At 33.1% G+C, this 18,666-nt stretch overlaps 2 protein-coding genes across 3 annotated transcripts in view; one reads left to right on the top strand and one right to left on the bottom strand.

Annotated features, from left to right (window-relative positions):
* The window catches only part of LOC141451751 (facilitated trehalose transporter Tret1-like), a 51,640-nt gene that overhangs the window by 15,194 nt on the left and 17,780 nt on the right, over nucleotides 1–18,666 (bottom strand). The window lies entirely within an intron of this gene.
* On the top strand, nucleotides 2,624–17,587 carry LOC141451753 (facilitated trehalose transporter Tret1-like). Of its 2 annotated transcripts, XM_074123400.1 has the most exons (5): nucleotides 2,624–2,848; nucleotides 3,368–3,449; nucleotides 4,144–4,272; nucleotides 11,229–11,406; nucleotides 13,056–17,587. In XM_074123400.1, the coding sequence occupies exons 4-5, from the start codon at nucleotides 11,318–11,320 to the stop codon at nucleotides 14,227–14,229; spliced, it is 1,263 nt and encodes a 420-aa protein (XP_073979501.1). In that variant the 5' UTR covers nucleotides 2,624–2,848; nucleotides 3,368–3,449; nucleotides 4,144–4,272; nucleotides 11,229–11,317; the 3' UTR covers nucleotides 14,230–17,587. The 2 variants fall into 2 exon arrangements, with proteins under 2 accessions (XP_073979501.1, XP_073979500.1); XM_074123399.1 differs by lacking the exons at nucleotides 2,624–2,848; nucleotides 3,368–3,449; nucleotides 4,144–4,272 and adding an exon at nucleotides 8,165–8,668.

Genomic DNA, 18,666 nt, shown 5'->3' with positions numbered 1-18,666 from the left:
CAAGCAATGAAGTGTGAGCAGGTGCATTATCGTGGTGCAAAATCCATGAATTGTTTTGCCACAAATCCGGGCGTTTTTTTCGGATTGCTTCACGCAAACGGCGTTGAACTTGTAGGTAGTACTCCTTATTGATTGTTTGACCTTGTGGCAAGAATTCATGATGCACTATGCCATTAAAATCGAAGAACACAGTGAGCATAACCTTCACATTCGACCGCACTTGTCGAGCCTTTTTCGGTCTTGGCGATCCAGAATGCCTCCACTGGGACGATTGAGCCTTAGTTTCGACATCACATCCGTAAACCCATGTTTCGTCACCTGTTATAACACGTTTCAGTAGACCCGCATCGTTGTCGACTTCATTGAGTGACTCTTGAGCAACTTCCATTCTCCGCTGTTTTTGTTCGAAATTCAACAATTTTGGAACAAATTTTGCTGCCACACGTTTCATACCCAAAACATCCGAAAAAATTTCATGGCATGAGCCAATTGATATGGCAACATCATCAGCGACTTCTCTGATAGTGATTCGGCGATCGTTCATAACCATTTCTTTCACTTTTTTCACGTTTTCATCGGTTGTTGATGTGCTTGGACGTCCAGGTCGTTCGTCATCTTCAACGTTTTCGCGGCCATCTTGGAAACGCTTATACCACTCGTAAATCCTTGTTTTACTCATAGCAGACTCACCATATGCCTTTATTAACATTTCACACACTTTATTTCACTTTATTTCATTTTTTACGCAAAATTTAATACAAATTCTTTGATCCATTTTTTTTAACAAACAAAAATCGCCAAGCTCGAAAAACACGTCTAACCTTAACGGCTGCCACTTAAGAAGTAAACAATGAATATTACTGAAAATTTTATCGTACTTCAGGGGCATGTGTACCAACATAATAAAAAAAAAAAAATTACAATCAGACTCTCCAAACCCGCGAAATTTAAAAATTCCCGTTACTTTTTGAACACACCTCGTATTTACGGCTAACCAAAATAGCTGCTTTTTTTCGTCATTTTCTATCGCATTTTCCATATTCCATTAACAAATCAAGGTGAAATCAGTATTTTTCTTTTCGAATACATTTGATACATTTTATTAATAAGTTATATAAAAAAAAAAAAAGCTGAGCATTTATGTATTTTTATTTTTTTGCTAGTTATGTAATTGTAAAAAGAATTTCATCAGCCTCAAACGGAATAGTCCGTGTGTAGATTCTCAGAAAAGACACACAAGGAAAGTACGTCAAGACTTGGAAATTATGCAAACTACTTATTCCTATGGATAAATACCAAACTGGTTCTTATGATACACACACATAAATAATTTAATTTCAAATAATTTTACAAACTTCTTCGAGGTAAGCAATTCACTAGATGAGGAAACTGTAATTTGGTTTGGTCACGTGATTATTTTTTTATTTTTTATCCATATTGTGACATTAATTTTTACTTTCTCTTCTAGCTTAAGGAGGAAAGTATCAAGATATCGAGTTCAATTTTTTTAAATGGATCGTTTTAATACTCTACATTTGATTAACTTCGTTTTAACCCTCAAACCACAAGATGCGGGTCGGATCCGACCCGAGGCGAAAATATATTTCCATTGTTCCCCCCACAATTAACTCTTAGCGATTAGACTCGGTATACCCTTTCTGTGAGTCCTTAGGAAGAGCCCACACTGTTTCCGCCGATTCGGTAAGTGTCACTTCGCTCTCTGGGTTCTTATTTTTGTCAGTAAGTCAGATTCTAGGTCGGATCCGACCCGACCTTGGTATTAACGTTATACGTTTCGTCCTGTACAAGTGGAACAAAAATGAAGAAAGTTACTCTGGAGATGCACGTTCGACGTTTCTCAAGAACCTTGCATTTTCCTTGACGCAACCTCTTGTAGGAAAAAGACTGAAAAACGAGCGTTTTCCAAAGGAATTTTTCCTTACGATTGGAAAATATGTCCTACTTGTTCCCACTGATAATGGCGAACAATCAAATGGTTTTTTTTCCATAACGATGCGATAATTTTGTTACCACACAACTATTTTACTTTAATTTTCATTCAAGCTTTTTGTAAACTGTTTTATTTTTATTGAGACAAGGTTCCTTTTTCAAGTTCATTTCTTCATGTATTAGTCTATTCTAAGTTAATTGTGCCATAAAATTATACAATTTATTAAAAAATTTATACATTTTATATAGAAATAAATGTGTTATTTTGAGTTATATTTGAGTTTTTCACTGTAAGCAAGAAAATATAGTATCGGGTCGGATCCGACCCTACCTTAGTGTTCGTGTCAGGAAAATTCATCATGTGGTTTGAGGGTTAAATAGGAATCTCATTGCCATAGGATGTAAAATAAAACTTACATATATCATACTCGTATTCTGACATTAAATAAAAAATTGATGTGCAAATTCATAACACTTTATTTTAATATTCTCAAGCTTTCCCACAAACTTACAATATTTTTGCTTCATATTTTAATTCTTACTCAAATTTTTTTTTTTTTTTTTTTTTTTTTTTTTTTTTATTTATTTGTAAAGTTACACCAGCGCTAGACACGCTATTAGTAACAATGACAATAACTGACATCGAACTAACTAATTGAGGGGAGAAGTTACCCAGCGATAACACTCCCTAAGCTTACTCAAATTAAACAGATAAAATCATATATTAACCAAAAATATAACCTTACCTATCCGTATTTCAAAAAGAAAAGGATAACCTATTAAATAAAGACTTCTTATTTTCTTCTTACTCCGACTTCTTTGACTTTTAGCCATACATTTGACCCTCCAAGTATTCATGTCATCCTTCTCTCTGAAGTGCCGTTAATCAAATTTTCAGGTAAAATAATTCAAATCAAAGTTTTAGATTTGTTTGTGTTTAATTGTGTAAAAAAAGTTTAGATAAAATTGTAGGAGGCATTTGTAAATCCCGTGATTGCGGTTTATTAATTTTAACGTAAAACCTTGCATTTCTATGTTGGCATCTATGCTAAAATATCAAACTTGAAGTTTCTGCGATTTTACTTATTGGAGTTACGGGTGGATACAAACGCACAAATGCAAACCCACACAGATCATTTGGTAAATCTGGTGAAAACTTGAAAAATCTATACAGTAATGTGGCTTTTTCCTGTTAACTAATTTGATTCAATTTTTTAATTTTACTTTATCGTTTAATTCCAAATAAAACCACCCAAGGAACAGACTATTATGACGGATGAAATCACTGTGATTAATTATTCACGTATAATTTAGTAATGAAAGTAAAAGTAGTGAGAGTTATTTCTTATGAAACTTAAATTTTATTTAATAAGGTTCGTAAAAGAGTTTAGTTATTTATTAGTATGTTTTGTTTTAGTTATGAATTGTGAAAGAGTTTCTGTCCCGAGGATAATGAAGACATCTGCAATTAAACGTTATTAGTCTTAATGAACAATTATGTATGTATGAACAATTACTGTACAAACTTAAATTAAAAACAAAGAAAAAATTTAACTTCTCGTCTCTGAATATACATAAAATCATTTGTTAAAAACAGTTATTTTCTTATTCAGGACTCCCAAATATTCGTAGTTTTTGTGGAAACTAATTCTAAAGTTTAATACATTCGCAGTATTTTCTCTTTTTTTTTTTGTAGTAAAACAAAAATCAAAAAAGTTACTGCTTCCTTGCATTCCAGTCCATCTGCTCACTTTCAAGCTTCTATGGTCTTCCAATACATCGTCTAGCTAGCCAAATCAACTTCCTCCTGTTGATCACCATTATTATAATTCCAATCGACAGCCAAACGGATAATAAGCGTAAAAACAGTTTTGCTTCTCCGTGGAATGCTTAAATTTAAACATAAAAAATCAATCACGACCCCATTCTTGAACATAATTCACATCTACGTTACCAATTCAGAGTATCATTTAAACTTAATGTAGTAAGTTCTGTGATTGCTACTTATACTTTATATTTTGGAGTCGTATTTAATCAGTGTACAGATTCAATATTTTACCTTTAGCATTAATCTTACCCTTACGTTTTCTTCCACAAGTCTAATTCAACTCTCTAATCTACATTTACAATCAAAACTATTGTATTTCACTAAACCTCAATGTTATTACTAATTTGTTCTTGAAATTATTTTAGGGTATTCGTGGGAGTACTCAAAGCATATTTTCCATAAGCCGTGGACGTCAGAATTTTAGAACCAAATCTAGGATACAAACGTTTTGTTTAAGGAGTAAGAGAATGTTAAACCATTTCTGCTATTTCAAGGTTAGCTAATGCTTGAACACTTTATAAAATTATAGAGATGTGCAGTCGTTGTCCAGCATCAACACTCACGAGTCTAATAATATTATTTACAAGCTAGGAAAATCCAGCCGTAATTCTATAATACTACGATACTATAGAACAATGGATACTTCGGCATAGAACACACACACACACATACATACATACATATGTTGACTGAATTATGTATTTTTGTGAGTGTTGCTGCATTTAATTACAATATTTTCCTAGTACTCGAGATTTATGAAGGACATCAATCTCTTTGTTATTTAGTTTTAAATAAAATCTCGTAGAACTGACCGAACTGTTTGACGATAAACGTTATATTTTAAATATTGTTTTCTTAGAAAATCTTTAAGAAGTTCAGAACAAGAACAAGAAAATCGTTGGAACTATTTTGAGAAAAACTAAAACCGCCAAGTTACTGTTAGGTTCTCATAGTTTGAGCTTGCTTTTTATGACAACAGTTTTTGAGGTAACTGGCACCAGCAAGTGGTCATTCCTGACTACCTGCTCCCCCGTTATTTCTAGAACTTACATAGAAACCCTAGGTCTCATTAGATTGTAGTACTTGTTGGTCTCATTCAGCACTAATGGGGCAAAATAGGATTAGGAATTTGGCCGCGCATTATTTACTCGAAAAATAGATTTTATTTTGAAAATCCTTTACCAGCAATATATGAAAAAAGCACAAACATTCGCCTCTCATTTAAGACCACACTTTTAGGCTCCTACCACTCGCAGTTCTAACCGGGCTGGCAAAAATGGAATAAGCAAGGGTCATGCACATCTAAATATGTGCTAAATTTTGATAGGTACAAGAGAAAAAGACTTAAACAGAAAACCTACTAATTAATGCTTATATCTGCGCTAACGTTTTATAGATTTACCTTCCATGTTTTCGAGAAATAAGGAAAAGCTAGTTTTTTTCAAGAAAATCAATTTTAATAAATCTATTAGGAAATAAACGTCTTTTGAAAAGAAGGAAAACATTGATTGGGGAAATTCTGCAAAAAGTTTCTTCAAGGTTATTGATTCTCCGCTTTAAGAAGATTATAATTACATGTAAGGCACCAGCGCATGTCTCGGAAATATGGTTAAATGCTAATAGGTAGATAAAGAAACATTTACCCTTAAATCGTTTCCTTTTTGAGTTTTTCGAAAAACAAAATATTTCTGGCGTAAAGATGATATAACTCTGATCTGTAGGAAATAGAAATATGTCACTTCCGAAGTTAATGGCATAGTAGAGGAGAAGTATCGTTTTTTAAATAAATGTTTGATCAGATTTGGTCCAAAAGGTTTGAACCAGGACTGTATAGAGGGTAATGCGAGACAATTCCGTATCATTGTCACTAACTTACTAGCCAAACGCCGATTAGAAGTCTGTAAAACTAATCTTAAAAGTCCGAGTGATTTTCATGTTCTCATGTTAAGACGTAAAAAGTGGATTTATTTTTGACAATCCGAACAACCAAAAACATTGGATTATTATTACAGGTCAACCTATTTTCTCAAAGAGATAGACTTAGGGTGTGAGAACGTTGTTCTTTTTGAGCTGGTTCCTAGTTGGCTCAAGGCTTTGTGCGAGCTATGTTTTGAGCTTCATCTTAGTGGGGGGGGGGGGGGGGGGGTTGAAGGATATTCAATAGTCTTGATCGTATTGCTAGAGAAGAAATGTGAAGAGACATGCTGGGGTAGAAGGCAGTAAGAAAATGAACGAGAAGATTAGGTTGGATTGTCGACACTGTTCTATTGTACCAGGAAGGTTAAAGACTGGAGAATAAACGGATAAAGCCTTAGTCAAACAAGGGTGACTCCAGGTTAAAGGTTTATAAAATGGATCTGATGGTGACCAACTTATTCCTCCGTTGGGGTACCTCGAGAGAACACCTATTCATCCATGCTTACTGCTTGGAGTGCTTACGATAGCAGAGTCCCTCCTCTCCACCGACATCTTTTTGGAAAGACCTATTCTAAAATAAGTTTTCCCTCCCACGAAGTGTTGCCGCGCGGAGTTTTTAATGTGAATTTGAAAAAATTACAGGAATTTTAAAACTCATCCAAATTATAGTGGCTTTTTACTTTACTTTTCCCTTTCTGTTGTATATTTCTTTTACAAAATACAAAACAACGTAATGTAGTTTATGACCGCAATATAATAAAATCAAACTCGAAAGGTTCATCTTATTTTATTTATTTTACTGCGATTTTGCTTTTTAAATATTATTTAATATTCTAAACGTTCAGGATCATTTGTTACCCAAGGTTAATGGAGACATTTCAATCCATATAAACGTCTTAATAAGTTTTTCGTATCATGGTTCAATTGTTCTTGCTGTGATCTTTTTTTAGGGAAAAAAAAAAAAAAAAAAAACCAATTACAAATCAAAACAATTATGTTAAATGGCAGATATCAAGTGAACATTCAACAGAATTATTGGGGCCAATATTAATTGAAACAATTTTATGACTGAAGTGAAAGATTAATGGAAAAAGAAGGCTGTTGACCTTGATTTATTTTGCTAAATTTATTTTAAATTTCTCTTCAAGAGTATGTTGCAATCTCCGGTTTGGTTCTGATCCAAGTATTCAGTCCACCTGTATACCTACTTCTACAGCTGTATCAAAAGGCTGCAATTTAACTATAGGATTTATTTGTTTGATTCAAATTTGTCGAAATTGCAGTTTTTGTATAAATTTCAGCATAATGAGGAATTCTGTGGATAACACTCGTGATTTTCACTTATGACCATTATTACAATACTAATTTTACTTACAATTTTCCACCAACACTAAAATTTACTGATGATGATTGTTAGTTAACCAAGTATCAGATAAGCCTGTAATCGGGGGAGATCCCTGGTTCTGAGATGGTTCCAGAGAAAGAATTTCTTCCGGTACTTTGTAATTTCTCTGTTGTCTGAATCTTGCGTGGATAAGCATCGCGGTCAGTTTGTAGATTTATTTGAAATTCTTCCAATCTCCCAACAAAATCTCTCGTGCCATCACGTTCTAGTAATCTCACTTAAGGCTTTACACGTACTAATACTGATATAAAATATGTGATAATATAATAGGAAAGTGTGCAGAAGAAAATGGAATCTTGAATATCGAATACTCAGTGAATTTGTGTTTCTGATGAACAAGGAACGGTTAGTGCTATATGAAATACTTGGTTTTGAAGTGTCTATAATCGCTTCGTCAGTGTGTTATTAGCTTTTATCTAAACTAGGCAGGCATAACTGTAAGTCTGAGGCGTGTCTTCAAGAGAAGTACAATGCTTGAGTGTTTCATAATTATTCATAACCTCAGTCGGGTGTATGCTTGTTGCATTTTTTGGTTTTTGTATAGATTCCTGTATAGCCTATTTTTTTTTGAGATATTTTTTTCACAGACCATTTTCTAAGACCCACTTTTTCAGAAGCAGCGATCCTCAAAACGGATATTTGCTGTGAAAACTCAATTTCGAAAATTTGGCAAATCGTAATTTCGCCTAGTTCCTCTACAAGTACTAGTAAGAGAAAGTTCAACTGTACAATTAAGTAGTTAGTAATTTTTGATAAGTCTACCCGAAGAATATAAAGTTTGGACTTGCGATTTTTCTCTAAAAACCATAATTTCGAACTCGGGGAACCACATAACAGAATATTTTTCGAATTTACTCGAACATTTTTCCCCCGTCATCGTACTTCCTCTAAATGGCAAAAGAGAAAGAAAAAGGAAATACGTTTGTGAGTACTTAAAAGTACTACGATTCGAATCTCGAATGAATTTGAGATTGACTTTAAGTGGCTTGGACGGAGGAGAGGAGCTACATCTGCAATGGTAGGGATATGGTGGGAGTTACTACCCTGTTTTAAAGAACCTCCCTCTTGGCGGCGGGTCGATTACAACAGTTAGTTTGCTAGCGTAGCATTATTCGTTTCCAGAGGGAATTATAATAAAAAGTATGTAGCAATTTTATTCAACCGGTCAGTTAATTGAGATTAATTTTTGTATTAATCGGCTGTACATTCACGTCTATTTTTTTTAAGTAATAAAGGTTTATCTTAATTTAATTTAAATATTATATTAACTTGCGTCATCAAAACCCAGTCCTTGAAATAATAGCTTCTTTAACTAGCCATGTTATCTGGGAGTTAGAGTGTATTACTCAAAACCAGTTTTATTAATTCGTCTTCCAAGAAAACAAGTGCACTGAAGAATAGTGTAGGAAGGATTCTTTTAGTCTGGCCAACGATAAGGTTATAACCAGATCTCGTCCTGGAGATCAGTATCAGTTTTACACGGTAGTAAACAATGCCAGTCTTTCAGTTCAGTATAGTGGAAAAGTGCAACAAGAAATTTTTAAATCAATTTTTAGCATCATTTTTATGTAAGTATTCAGTTACCTATTTGTTAAAGTTGTTCAGCTTGTATTTTAACTTTTAATAGATATTAAATGGTGTCTATAGTGAATATGGGTATTTGAAATTTTGTTTGTGTTATGTAATTTTGCAAATAAAAACACTTACCTATTCGGCAGACAGACAAATGTCCATTGTCTATAGTGTATTTGAATTTTCGTTAGTATTTTGTAAAACTAAACACTACTTATCTATGTATCTAGAAATTAAATTGTGTCAGTAAAGTATTTTCGATTTTTTCTTATTCATTTGTTTTAAACAATCATTACATTTTAAATCTCTAGCTGTTAAAGGCGGTGTTTATTTATTGAGTAGTATAATTAAAGAAAATTGACAGTACTACATATTTTCTAATTTTACGACGATACATAATTAATAACTAATATATTTTCAAAAAAATATATTAGAATTTTGAAATTATTCAAACTGTATTCGGTCCGTTTTTCGTGTTTTTTCTAACGTTATCTTAATTGTTTTAACATTTCATGACGTAACAGTTTAAGGGTTAACGAGATTTGATTGTGTTGTACAGCAATATTATTTTCTCAATTGATCTAATGGTTTGATTCATTGCAATTATCTTACATAAAATTGAGATGCAGGGGGTGTTTAGAGAGTATAATACATTTTTAATTTGATACTAATCTTTCTTATTATTTATAACCTAGTAAGATTGTTATAAGTTTCAACCTTAACCGTCATTTAAACCGTTAACCATAAGTTAGTCATTTGTTTACGAAAAGCATGGTATTTCTTGTAAATCTTACTTTTGTAATATCAGCTTTCTTTTGTCATCGTGATTCGTCAGATTAAACGGAGAGTTTTTCTTGATTTTAAATGCGAAGAGAAAAATCAGTTTGACGTTCTATGTGAATGAAAATTAAGTCTTCCGTTTGATTTTTAAAAATAATATTCAGTGCAAATTTTTAACAATTTCGATACGTACATTTGTACATTAAAAGATGGTTCGAGATAATTTCTCGAATTGCTTCAAATTAGTAAACAAAACAAGGGACCGACGTACTATTGACTGATGAACTACGTACCCTGAATTCAGGTACCCAACTTTGATCACATCTTCGCGTGAACTTACTACAGATCATAGTAGTACCATAATAGTCCCATCAACTTGATTTTCTCTTGAAGTACGCGTAATTTTAATCTATTGTTTGGCGCGATAATCCTGGCCTTTTTTATGAACTCTTTCATTGATGATGTTCAATTAGGACAATTCCTGTCATCGGCAACTACCCCATCTACCTACCTTAGTTTTGGTCTGCCGGTCCTTCTTATTCTGTATATCTTCTCTTCTCACATTTTTCAAGGGATCTCAGGTTCCTCTATCCTAAGTGGTGTGCACAACAATATCATCTTTTTTGATTCCACAGTTCATGAAGCACTTTAGCCTACTCAATAACTCTCCAGTTCTCTCGGCCCTGTGTCTCTTTTGCATCTTTTCATATTAAATATCTTCAAATCAGTCTCATTTTCTATCGAGGACTTCCTGAATTCTACCTCCCCTGAAACAGTTTTTTTAACTATTCTCACATTTTTCATACTCTCCAAACAGCCTTCTTTAACTAGAGGGAGGACTCTTTATTTTTCATAATTCGCCCGTCTTCTTTTATCTTCAGGCCGTACATCTTCAAAGGATAAATGAGAAATACTTTTCATCAGGTTTTCTCAGGATCCTAGACGCCATTCGTAAGCACTGGGCGGTTTAGCGAATTGTAAAGTCTGGCCGCAGTTTCTCATACAGTCTGCTTCTCATTTATTTTTTTTTTAATCCGAAATAGCGTTTGTCGCCTATAGCTGTTGCTTTATTAATTTCCTCAGGTGTGTCGTTAGATGAGTTAACCTGTATTCTGCGATGCAAAAAATTCATCCACTTTTGCAAAGACCTTACGAAATGTTACTGACCTCCAGTAAAAAAATAATTCGTCCTCGTCTGATTAACTTTAAGGTCTACTCGTTAAGCAGCCTTTTAAAAATCTTAGAATGCACTTTCTAATGAGGAGAAAGAACGCGCTATAAGGTCACGGTCGTCTGCTTAGCTCAGCAGTTAAACAAACTGTTCAGTAGAAAACTGCCTAATTGGGTATTAATCTTATTCATCTGACCCCTTCCCTACAAAAATCATATTCTTTATTTTTGGCCTGATATGAGAAATAGATTAATTAATTCGAACCCTCTATTGCAGACCTACAGTTTTCGGAAAATAATAATGTATGTGAAATAACGAACAAGAATATTCGCTGAAAGGTAATGAAAAACAATTTTAGATTAGTTGATTGGCAGACCTCACAGGAAAAAAAAATTGCAATTTTTGTAACTGATAAAACTTTATTTTGACGATAAAGCCCAGTCACGCATAGCCTTGAAGATTCAAACAAAAAATTATTACAATTGAGATGGAAATACTCATTCCGTACATTTTTCCGACCTTGTAGAGCTGGATTAACACTTTTTATGGTTTCTCTATATATTTTTTTTAATTAGAAATTAATTTGTCTTTCCTTTTTTTTAAAGGTAATTTAAATGTGTTGGTGGCATGTTCTTGTTTTACCTGGTTAGAACCATTGACAATTTGGTTAACATCAGATGAGAGTGAAATTAAGATGACCCCAGCGGATATTTCATGGTTATCCGCCTCAATTGAACTTGGAGAATTCGTGGCCGGCATACCTTCTGGATATCTCGCTGATAAGTAATATCTTTATTACAGTTAATTCATGCACTATTTATTTAAACATTAAGAACTCCGAAATTATAAAGTTTTCTCGAAATAAGTAAGAAGATTTTTGATCGGTTTCAAATATGCATGGATTAGTTTAAAAAAAACAACAAAAAAAAAACATTAACTTTGGATTTATTTCTTATTGTATTAATGTTAGTAATTCTGTTGTCATCAATAAGTGGACGAACAGCAAAGCTAAGATATGCCATGTCATAAATCCATATGATATTGGTTGGAGAGTAAATTTATAGTGCAGTTTCCGATACCAACCATCTTTCTAATCAGTAGTTGGACGAAAGCTCATCTGATTTTTAGGGAATGCTTTTATTAAAAAATGACTATGCTCCTAAGGGACATATGCCCTCGGTAAAAAAACTGAAATATTCTCGATTTTACACATCTTTTTGGGCCATCCACTTTCGGTAGGTCTTCATTAACATCGTTCAATCAACCAGTTCTCTCTCCAGGATACTCTTAAAACTTTTCTTGAGCAATGGTGCCCATCTTTTTCATGCAAGACCTTAAGTATGTCTTGACTTGAATCCCTTTTTTCAAGCTTCTTTTATCTTTATGACTTTCCAACGCAGTAGAGTAGATCCACGAGTCAGAACCAAAAGTAAAGACAGACCTGAGCAGTGCCGTTCAAGCATTCGCAGGGTCCGGGGCAAAACTAAAATGCGGGACCTCCTTTATAAATTATTTTTCATTTCTCACTAACTTGTTATTTCTTAGTTAGTTGAAAGTAGTTGTACCCGTCAACTATCACTACCAATAATAACTATTTCTGAAAGTATTGTGCGAAGCTAATCCTTTTCGCCTCTACGTTGTGAAAAATAATACATTTTTTTTCATATTTTTTTAATGGCAGTAAGGGCAAATAAAAAAGGGTTTACCTATGTTTAAATTGTGAAATTTGGATTCGACGTTTCGAACATCTTGGTTGTTCTTTATCAGAAACTTAACGTAAGGAAGCAAAATCTAGTGTGAACACTTTACGACTTTCCCTTGTCACACTTGTGTTTACATATTAAATTTAATTGCAACTTAATTTTTCTAAAAAGATAGTTGAATTCAGTATCAAATACTTCTCCTCTTTAATGGAAATATATTCTAAATTAATATCATCTTAATGCTACTTTCTTGACTTCTCACCTTATAGCCGCCTTGTTCCATAAAACAACTAGATATAAACAAGGTTCTAGTAAGATATGACACTTCGGCGAGTTTCGGTCGATGGTAAGCGCCGTAATTTACACTTCAGTGCGGACAAAATAGTTTGCATTTTAGAGTTGTAAAACTAGTATTCTATCTCAGATATATATCTATTACGTTTTTTATTTCTAGCTTATGTTAAGTATTTGCAAAAAAAAAGTTTTGTTTTCGATCTATGTACTGAACAAAGATGGAACAAAACAAGGTATACGAAACGTCGAATCAATTGTTTCATATTTAGTAGTAATTTGTTTTTGCCCCTTGCCTCCTTTAGGAATTCATTACTTATGTGTAACGTCCAAAAACGATTTAGTTTAGTTAAGAAATTTGATGTTTACTTTTTCTGATTAGGTATTTTTAATCCATAAACGTTTTGTTTTTTAACAAATGACAAAATTTTCTTTCAGATGGGGAAGAAAACCAGTCATCTTATCTATTGGACCAATTGGATTGATCTGTTGGTTGTTGGCGATATTTACTAGAAATCTACCTGTGATGTATGTAATCCGGGTATTACAAGGTATTATATTAGGCATTAGTATGACCGTAACACCTACATATATTGCAGAAATATCCAGCGCAAATATTCGAGGTGCTTTTGGTGGTCATACAGTGGTATTTATATATTTAGGATTCTTATATTCCTATTGTGCAGGATATTATCTTAAATTTGAACATTATATTTATGCGCAGACTGTATTACCTATTTTATTTTTTTTAACTTATATATTTGTACCTGAATCACCGTATTATTTATATATGAAGAGTAAAGAAGAGAAGGCGTCTAAAGCGCTTACCTGGTTAAGAGGTGGTAACGATGTGACTGAAGAAGCTACAGAGATAAGCGAATCTGTGAAAGAGGATATGAAACGAAAAGGCAGTTGGAAGGATTTGATTGCCACGAAAAGTGATCGTAGAGCTATGCTTATTGTGCAGATAGTGAACATTGCTACATATATGACCGGTGTGCAATCTGTGGCCATGTATGCTGGACAAACTTTCTTGACTACTCCATTGTTATGGCTTAATGCTGGCCAGTTGACCATTGCAATGGGGGTGGTGCTTTGTGTTAGCGCGTTCTTAGCATCCTTTGTCGCTGATACTGTTGGCAGGAGGAAATTGTTGATTATCTCTTCAGCAGGGATAACTATTTCCAATTTGATAATCACAATCTACTATTTCTTAGCGGAAAAGACTGATGTAAATATCGGCCAGGAATCCTGGATTCTGTTTATTGGTGTATTCGGTCTGTGTGTATTGACAAACATAGGTGTAGGAGAGCTGGTCCATACCATGCAGGGCGAATTCTTTCCCTCGCATACACGTAGCTTAGCTGGTGGTGTAACCAGTGCTGTAGCTTCTGTAGCGATTTTTATTAGTGTTAAAACTTACCAACCACTAATAGAAATGTTCGGTGTTTATATGAATTTTGCTGTATACAGTATAATTTCTTTCATTTCCTATGTACTTATAATAATTTACATGACTGAATCGGCCGGGAAAACCCTGTCGCAAGTTAATCAACATATAAACGAGGTAGTCCAGAATAAAGCAGGAAAAACGGAAACAAGTGCTTGCTAAATTAAAGTTATTATTAGCTATCTCATTCTTGATGTCTTTCTGCAACCCAATCGGGTATGGATGCTTTAAATAAAAACTATCTTTCTTGTAAAGAACATGGTATCACCAGAGCTTATGGTGCGTAAATTAGGCATTTTTACTTAAGATTGCTAGTTAGATTTTTCTCTCCCTAAGAATTTACCGGAGAGTTTATCTGTTGTTTCCTCTTCCTTTTGAGCCAAAAACTTTTAAAAAAATTGGTTAAATCGGAATATTGACGATTTTTATGCACAAAGTGCAAAATATACCTTATTTTCTTCCATTACTAAAATAAATTAAGTATGTATTAGTCCGTCTTAGTCATGGTTTTTCACGCTTCTTAGAATAATATTGTCTTCAATTTTTATTTGAAGCAAACAATTCTAGAGCTTTGAGTGAAAAATGAAACGTCTATATAAATTCGAGAAATTGTAAGGTTAAATGAAAGAAAAGGTACCCGGTGTATCTTAATTTATTCTTTTAATTTGAAGTTATTCCGGAAACTTAATGGACCAAGCCCTTTCGTGTTTTGCCTTAAAAGAGTTTTTTAAAAAAAAATCCATTTGTAAAAAGTTTCAAAGATAATTTTAATACACAGTCAGAGGAAAGGATTTAGCTGAGTGGTGTAGCAATGGATTCTCATGCGAAAATCCGAGGTTCGAATCCAGCTGCTAACTGTTAAATCATTCTTCCTAATCGCCTCTTACAGCTCACGGTCCGTTGTTGGACAGTGTTAATCTCTTAACGTGAGAACCTTATGTGCAGGACGTCAGTGTACTGGAAAAGACTTGGGGCGCCAATGACTTAAATGTTGATGCGCCTTGAAGTAAAAAAAAAAAATAGCGAAGAGCGCTTGCAGTATACTGATTTTTAGAAGTTTAGAACTGAATGTGACTTTGAAAACTATAGAGACAGAATCGAGTGTTACAGTTGAGGAATTAAAGGTTGCCTAAAGTTCATATGCTTTGAATTCTGCTGGGCGAATTATAGTAAATTATTTTTTGGTAATATTAGTTTTAAGTTGTTAAGAATCGGTTTTCCAGCAGAGGCACCTAAATACTCGGAAGAAGTGACTGGTTCCAATTCTCCTACAATTAGGTATGAGGCTTTTTTTTTTACTTTTCACCTCTTCACTGCTTCCAACACTAGGTAGAACTGTTTCATTATTCCTTTTTGGTTGAACACCTACCCCTTTCGTTTCGCACTGTACTTTTCTTCACAAATCTTCACTTTAAATTGAAATAAATGAATTCTCATAAGTAGGTCATTATCTAGTAATTATTAAGTAATTTTTGTACGAGCAAAGTACTTAGTGTATTAGAAGCACAAAGCAAGATGTTTCACTAATATTAGAACAATTTTTTTTGTAACAATAGCTTTTAAGTAGACATTTATTTTATTGGAGACCTCCAAGCTAACTGTTCAAAACATTTTTATTCATAACATCCACGATCCTAACCATCTACTTATTTTTATCTTTCTCACACCTGCTTCGCCATGCTCATGAAAATATAGAGAATATACGAGGTTGGTTTGCCAACAGTCCCTAATGACTTAATTTTATGAAACCAAAAATATTTATGTTAATGCAAGAAAAGTAAATATTTCAAATAAAAATATAAAGCGTGCCTTAAAAATGAATTTTTTTTTTTTGCTTTTTCATGCAAATGTTTGCAAATAAAAATATATTTTTGCAAATTTTCTTGGAAATTGATATTTTTCTATTTATTGCAATTTTATAACTGATGAGTTATGTGTTAACTGAGGGGCGTATCTGAGAAAACAGTGATATTAAGTAAATTGTAAATATACATTGTTCTATCTGATTTAGATCTTGCCATAGTTTATATAGATTTACCAGAAATGTTTAGGCATGAAGGAATGGTCCAGATATCTAAAATGAAGGAAGTCTTGCAAACAATACTATTCTCGATGCAACTGTAGTATTTCATTGAGATTGTTAGTATTGGAGTTTACAGTAACTGTACTTTCTGTCGATACATCAGCTTAACCATTGTCTTTTTTCTTTTGACAAAAACCACCCGTATTTCAAAAAAAAAGTTCAGTATTTGAGATCCTGTCAACCGTCCGAAAAACGCATCTAAAAAAAGTATTTTTCCCTCAATTTGTTTTTAACCGTACTGAGAAGAATTACATTTTTTTTTATTATTATTTTTGTAATGGGGTTTTCAGGTTTGGAGAGTAATTGGAATATTTATTTATTTATTTTGTGGTGATTAATTTCGTGTTTATATTTAAGAGAAAGGGTTTGTACGATTGCGGTATCATTTCACTGATAATGAACCTGTGTCGCTCAAGCTTATTTTTTTTCGTTCCACTTTATCACACAAGAGAAAACCAAATAGAGATCATTTACCATTAATTTCCTCGTCGTAGTAAATGAAGAATCGCAGATAAATTGATAAAAAGAACTTTGTTTTTTTGTAGTGGGAATTGCAGAAAAAAAAAAGTCAGAACTTCTTTCACTGATAGAATATATAGACAAATAGCAATCTATTATAGGTTTCTAAATCAGGAAGTAACAATGCAGAGACAACAAAAATTTAGCCACAAGGCGAAAATGCAAAAATATTTTTCTGTCATTTCAAGAAACCGTTTGAAATAGCTGAAGAAATGTCTTGCCTTTAGGTTTCCTTTTAGTAAGAGTGAGCTCTGCAGATCTTCAAATAATTAACAATCTTCGCCTTCCGAACTAATATCATCACGGTACCTGTTGTTTCTGGTGCAGATTTTCTTGAAATAAATTGCTGCATCTTCAGTTAGAATGCTGAAGAAATTGTTTTCTTTGTAATTTGTAAATATTGTAAATTTTAAATGTTATTAATTTTTGTTTTTTGTTGTATGTCACAAACTTAAAAAAATCTACCATCATTACTTAAGGTTCAAGCGATATTAAAAAAAAAAAACTGCAGGTCTGACCTGCATAACGTTATGAGGATCTGGAACATGCATGATCGCTAAAAAAAAAAATCTTTTGCATTTGTAAATCCCCTTTACACATAACTCTTCAATTATCATTGCTGATTAGCATAATTAAGATAAGCAACTTGAGAAAGCTTTATTTTTTATACAACATACATTGCATAAAAATGTTTTGTTTGAATTCTGTACAAAAAAAAAGTTACCGCATGATATAGGCAATCAGGTTCAATATTAAATATTTATTAAAAATAAATAATAAAGATTGTTCGGTTCAATACATTGTTTTAAATTAAAACAGTTAAAACTGTAATTACTATTTCAATTTAAAACTGGTGTGTTTACTTTTTGTATTTGTGATAATTTATTTTTATGTATAAATAAAAAGTGATCTTGTTTATTTATGTATTAATTTTTTGTTTTTCTATATTAATATTTAAGCCGTCTTAATAATTCCTTATTAAATTAAGGTATCACCTTGTTAAAAACCAGTCATTCCAGACTGTTCCTCAAGAGTAATGAAAAATTGTTGAAAAAAAATCTCTCTCTCTCTCTCTCTCAAATTCCTGCTTATTATTTTGAAAATAGTGTTTATATAAATATAAACTTTAATGCAAATTGCGGCTTGTACTAATATGCTAAATGCAAAGGCAGTCAGATTCCTTTGCACCAAGATAAAAAGAGGCTTATTTGCAAACTCCTTGTAGAGACCAGTACGAGAACCTCTTTTTTTCAAATGGTCCAGTCCAGGATTTTCCAACACGTTTTCTTGCGCAATCAACTCCTCTGTTCTCTTAGAGATAAGTAGGATTTAAGAGACTATTTCCTCTACATATTTTCTTTTTAAGGATTTGGTAAGTCCACTCCAGAGTTGGTGTTTACTGAGTCTATAATACCTTGTAAGTAGAACAATTGAGCAGGTTGAATTGAAGTGGGAGATTTAGTCTGGTTCAGGCGCGACACGCAGCCAGTCACCGACATGGCCTCAAGGAGGTTGGGTCATTTGTTTTGTAAAGTTAATAGGCTTACAAGTTCTTATGTCGCCTTAAGTTACTGTCTCTCTCTAGTCTTAAAAGTTCTAAGGGCTTACACAGCAAAGGTATCCTCTAGATCGGCTGCTTTTCATCTCTTGGTAGCAATAGGGACTGCTCAGATCACGCCTATACTTTGGTAACAGATATTCCGAACTATGAACCCAGTTTAAAGACTATTTCTTGCGTCCTGTGATGACCACAGTTAAAAAAAAGGAAGGAAAAAGGCTGGAAATAGTGAGTTTTCCTTCTTTTTTTTAGAAGGAAAAATTAGAGCAATTTGTTGCTTTAAGAATTTTTTATTAATTTTTTAATTGTAAATCTTTAAGAAAAATCTTTAGTTCGTTACCGCTCCGAAAGATAGCAGTAATTCCTTGGGAAAAGTGTGTATGTACTATTAGTTGTGGGTTGATCCCAATGCAAAAAATTTTTGAACTCTTGTTAGTAA

Source organism: Rhodnius prolixus, unplaced genomic scaffold (assembly GCF_049639745.1).
Source record: "Rhodnius prolixus isolate KJV_2025 unplaced genomic scaffold, Rpr scaffold_14, whole genome shotgun sequence".
Classification (NCBI taxonomy): domain Eukaryota; kingdom Metazoa; phylum Arthropoda; class Insecta; order Hemiptera; family Reduviidae; genus Rhodnius; species Rhodnius prolixus.
This window is presented reverse-complemented; position numbering and strand designations above follow the sequence as displayed.

Bases quoted from the DNA above. Each gene is read 5' to 3' on its own strand.
- LOC141451753 (XM_074123399.1), top strand. From the start codon at position 8,593: ATGCCAGTCTTTCAGTTCAGTATAGTGGAAAAGTGCAACAAGAAATTT. The intron at 8,669-11,228 runs GTAAGTATTCAG...TTTTTTTTAAAG, and splicing joins ATTTTTAGCATCATTTTTAT to GTAATTTAAATGTGTTGGTG. The intron at 11,407-13,055 runs GTAATATCTTTA...ATTTTCTTTCAG, and splicing joins TCTGGATATCTCGCTGATAA to ATGGGGAAGAAAACCAGTCA.